At 38.0% G+C, this 4,730-nt stretch overlaps 1 protein-coding gene across 1 annotated transcript; it reads right to left on the bottom strand.

Moving 5' to 3' along the window:
- Window positions 1–1,436: 1,436 nt before the first annotated feature.
- On the bottom strand, window positions 1,437–3,290 carry LOC149786957 (uncharacterized). Its single transcript, XM_089976003.1, has one exon. The coding sequence runs from the start codon at window positions 3,288–3,290 to the stop codon at window positions 1,437–1,439; it is 1,854 nt and encodes a 617-aa protein (XP_089832129.1).
- Window positions 3,291–4,730: the final 1,440 nt, after the last annotated feature.

Raw genomic sequence — 4,730 nt, 5'->3', positions numbered from 1 at the left:
CTCTATTCACTTAGCTCCTGTTACTTGGATTTTCTTTGTTACATTAATGGCTTTGCGTCAAATTCGAACCCCCCCGCCGCATAAAATGTTATCGTGGAGTTCCCATCCCCAAATACTGTTTGACGAGAATTTTGGACCTGTAATGGGCCTGCTCCACCCCAGCCCCATCCTAAACCCGACATGATGGGTAGTTTCTGCGCTTGCTACATACATTTGCCTTTAATTCGCCTTAGCTTGAAGTATGATATAATCCAACTTGATAAGAATAATTATTTCTTCCTCAATATTCAACTATCTTTGCTACGTTACATCTGAATGATAAACTGCATTATGACTGCCCTTAAAGAAAAGAGAGTGAAATTATTATTTTATAAATGGTAGAATGAAATGGCAGCAAGCTGTAGGAAATTCTCGCGTAGCATTCCCTTTACTGATTGGCTGCGATCGTGGGAAAATTTTATGTACTCCGCCGTATGGAACGTTTTCTTTTTACTAATAAAACGAACATTATATTTTGACGGCCATTTTCCGAATCGACAACCGAAAGGGGATTGGGGAAGAAAAGGTCACATCTTTATGAATATTGCGAATTTACCCTGTTCCAGGTACGTCATTTCCGGTTGGCGTCCTCTATAAGTGGGAAATCGTAACTAAAGGGATGTAACAGTGTTGTGAGTTTCTACTTCGAGTAATTAAATTATTATTTCTTCTTTACACTTGATAATATTTGTATTCCTTTTGCGCGAGTATAACTACTTTTACTCATGTAATGTAAATCTGATGTAAAAAGAAAAATGTTAGAGTATGGCCGGTGACATTTAAAATAAGAACTATGTGCTAACCAGAACCTCAGATGGGTAATAATTTAAGATTCAGTTTATGAAACTCGTTGAATAATGTCCAGCTTTTGCAAGCCAAGACTCGCAAAAGCAAGACATTATTCAACACGTTCCATAAATTCAATCAGACTGACACTTATTGGGTGTTATAGTGAATATATTACACTTTCTTAGGAAGAAATTTAAACAATGGCTGTATAAACCTTTACTTATTTGCAATCCCTATTAGTTCTGTAATTTTTCAGCAACTAACATTAAATCGAATTGAGATTTAATAACGTGGATAAACTTATGCTATTAAAAAAATATACCTGAACGATGATGTAATTTCTTTGTACTCAGTGTTCGCTTGATACCTCTAATCAGACAAGTTTTGATACCTCTAATCAGACAAGTCTTTTTAGCCATAATTTCTATACAAACTGTTTCTCATCAGATTGAAATCTCAAGAATCATTTAGAGTTAAATTTGTACTCCCACATTTTCATTGTAAACGATAAATATGTAGTTTTCTTCTTTCGTTAAAGTCTGTAACTATAAACATATTCCGACTTTTGTCCATGCACAATACCAATGGCCTTGCTGGCACTCCCGTTGTTATGACATGTAGGACTGATCCGTCAGGGGAGAGATGATGTATGCTCTACATAAATGGCCAATGACATAAATGTTATCATCTCTATCCACAATAACACCTATCGGCCTTTGAAGATTACTAGGATTGTATGTAAACTGCTTTTTGCCTTCCATGTTGAAACACAGCAATGTATTCGCGCTAGGCATGGAGATGTACAGTCGTGTCTTAGCGCTGTTTATAGCTATGCAGTTGAAGAACCCGGACGGAGAGTCATACTGATGAGAAGACGTCACTTTTCCTTGTGCGCTGATTAGACTCCAGGAATAGTTGTTATTTCCACAATCACCGGTAACAACCATCTCACCATTCCCAGCAGCAGCTATTCCATAGCATTTATGTTGAGCTTTAATCGTTCTGACTGGACTTATGACGTCATCTGTGACTGACAGAATCTGGATTTCATTCTGCTCCCACAAAGATACTGCCACCTGTTGATTATCCATCACGCAAAGGTATAGTGGATTTCCTTTCAGTGTGTAGCTCGTGATGAATTCATATGAAGAGCTTAACAGAATGCATTGACGTTGGGCATTGTCAGCGAGCATCACCCTGTCTCCCGGGAGAAAAGTAACACCATAAAACAACGGTTCATTATGACTAGATTGTTTAACATCAATTACATCAACTTTTTCAAATTTACAGTCTTTTGTTGCTTTCAGCGAGCCTTGTATAGAAAAAAATTCTGATTTTGTTGTAGTCACAATTTTGCCTAAAACTGAAGTCGACATCGACAAAAGGGATTCTATCAGAGGAGGAAGTTCCAGATGTACCGAAATCGTTTCATTAACACAGCACGTTTCCTTCAACCGCATGTAATATGAGGACAGTTGTAACGTCATCTTCTCTGCCATCATAAATTTCTGTTGATCATTCCCGTATTTATTCGCTGTTTCTAAGAGAATGCATGAATTCCTAACGGCATGCATCAGTGACAAGCACTGATTATTCCCTTTCTGTGTCCTTGAAACTTCTTCTTTGTATATTCGGCTTCCTTCCGTCTTTATCCTCGTGTCAAGGTCATCCAGGGCAATATTGATTTTCCTTCTGATTTCTTTAATTTGATCGGAAAGTCCATTGACTTGTGATTCGAGATCATTGACATTCAATTTGTTTAATTCCACAAATCTCTTTAAATGACTCTCGACTTTCTTCAGTTCATCCACAGTATTCTCTGGTTTCATTTCTTGTAAGAGAGAAGTGAGTTCTTTCTTAAAATCTACAACTTTGGAGCAGGTTTTATGCTTTTCAAAGGAACACGAGGCACAACATGCAGCTTTGTGATCCCTGCAGTAGAACTGCACATACTCACCGTCATATTCAGAACATGTAAAATCCTGTTCAATTTTCATCACAATTTGTGGATTGTTTGATAATTCCTCCACACCAATAATTGTATGATTTTTTGACATTTTCTGTTTCCTATGAAATTTCAAGCAATCCCCGCACATTGCTCCCTGGCATACTGCACAGAACCTTTCAGCCATGACAGACACGCCTTCAGAGGTACAGGCCTCACATACACGATCTACTTTCGATTTAGTTGGTAACATTGACTGTAAAACAGTGTCGGTTGGAAACAGCGATGTCCATTTGCTTGTTGGTTCATTTCCTTTGGAAGGATTATGTGTTTGTCTACATACCGGACATTCTATGTATCCAAGTTTTTCATGCTCTGTAACTTCACTTGTTATGCAGGACTGGAGACAATTCTGACAGAATGTGTGGGCACAAGGTAGCCGTCGTGGTAGGATGAAGAGTTCCAAGCAAATCGGACACGTTGGCTCATCTTCGGTCTTTTTATTATCAGTCGACATTATAAACAATTAACGCTAAAGCGTCCTTTCTTTTATCCAGCTCTATCTAATCCTGATTTTAAGGGGCGAAATTACAAACTGCTTCACTTGACGCTGTTCGTATTACTTCCTGGTTTGTGTAGCCTGTAGGTAGCTGTAAAGGATAGACTGGTACGCGTATAGCATTCATGTAAAAAATACGACAGCATACCGAAAAGTATACAGTTCAAAACTATGAAAGATGTTCGTTGATGTATATCCAGATATATCTGGATTCTATCGTTGCTGAGAAAGATTGAGTATATGGTAGAAATGCTACTAATAAATACTCAGGAACGGCATTAGCAAAAGAGGAACCCGATTTGTATCATTTTGGCGGCACCCCTACCCACCCCACCGCCGGATTTACTCGTGGGGCCCCCTGTGAGCACGGCATTTGGGAAAAAAAAACTTTTAAACAAGTTTATTATGATATTGAACTTAAAAATGTCTTCCATGGATTTAAAATTACCCTCTCTCTCTCTTCTCTGTATATTTTTTAAATATTACTAACGCGCGGGCCACTGTGAGAGAGGGGCACGATTGTGGCAAATCAGTCCAATCAGCCTAAGGCCGGCCGTGTCAATACAAAACAACATGCCCCCCCCCCCCCAAAAAAAGTATAGCAATGTTGAATAACTGACAGTTAACAATATGCATGTGCTGATGTTTAGGTACACAAAAACCTGGAAAATAAGATGGAGGAAGGTTCCAATAAACTGGGGTTATATCCCGTTACAACGGGATGTTCTGATTGCACTGAACCACTATTTCATTACAATAAAATGCTGAGATAAGTCACCTTTTTTATGTTTGATTATGATGTTTTTTATACTAAATTTAAGTACCTGCTGTTTGACGTGTGAACTTGTCAGAGCCAGTATCCTTTTGCCACAAGCTCCACGACAGATAACAACTTGAACCCATGAATTTTGAAATGGTTTTATCCAGTTTATGTGATTGTGGGTTGTACATATGGGTTATGTGTATTCATAGCATTTGACATCATCGATCACCTTCATGCGTAATCAGTATTACCATCCTTTGTAAATCTGGCAACTTCATGTGCAATCAACTTTATAATCCATTGTATAGCCGCAAAACTTACTGTGCTATCAATATTACCATCCTTTGTATAGTCAGAAACTTCATGTGAAATCAATATTGTATAGTCAACACCTTCTTCAGTTTTCATTGATATGTTCTTGAACTTTGTGTATTAGTTACATGCACAGTAAAAATGCACGCAGTATTATGCAATGATGCTTGTATTTGTACAGATAGCTTATAATACTGTAATAAATCTGGAGTATGCGCATTTGGTTATAGCGCCCCATTTTAAGGAATTTTTAGATTTGTGAGATTATTTGTGTGACTATTGGAATTCGGCGCAACGGAAATATCCGTAGCCCGAAATAATTC

This window comes from Sinohyriopsis cumingii, chromosome 12, assembly GCF_028554795.1.
Source record: "Sinohyriopsis cumingii isolate HCF-2022 chromosome 12, ASM2855479v2, whole genome shotgun sequence".
Taxonomy (NCBI): Eukaryota; Metazoa; Mollusca; class Bivalvia; order Unionida; family Unionidae; genus Sinohyriopsis; species Sinohyriopsis cumingii.
Note: the sequence above shows the minus strand (reverse complement) of the source record. Positions and strands in the feature narration are given on the sequence as shown.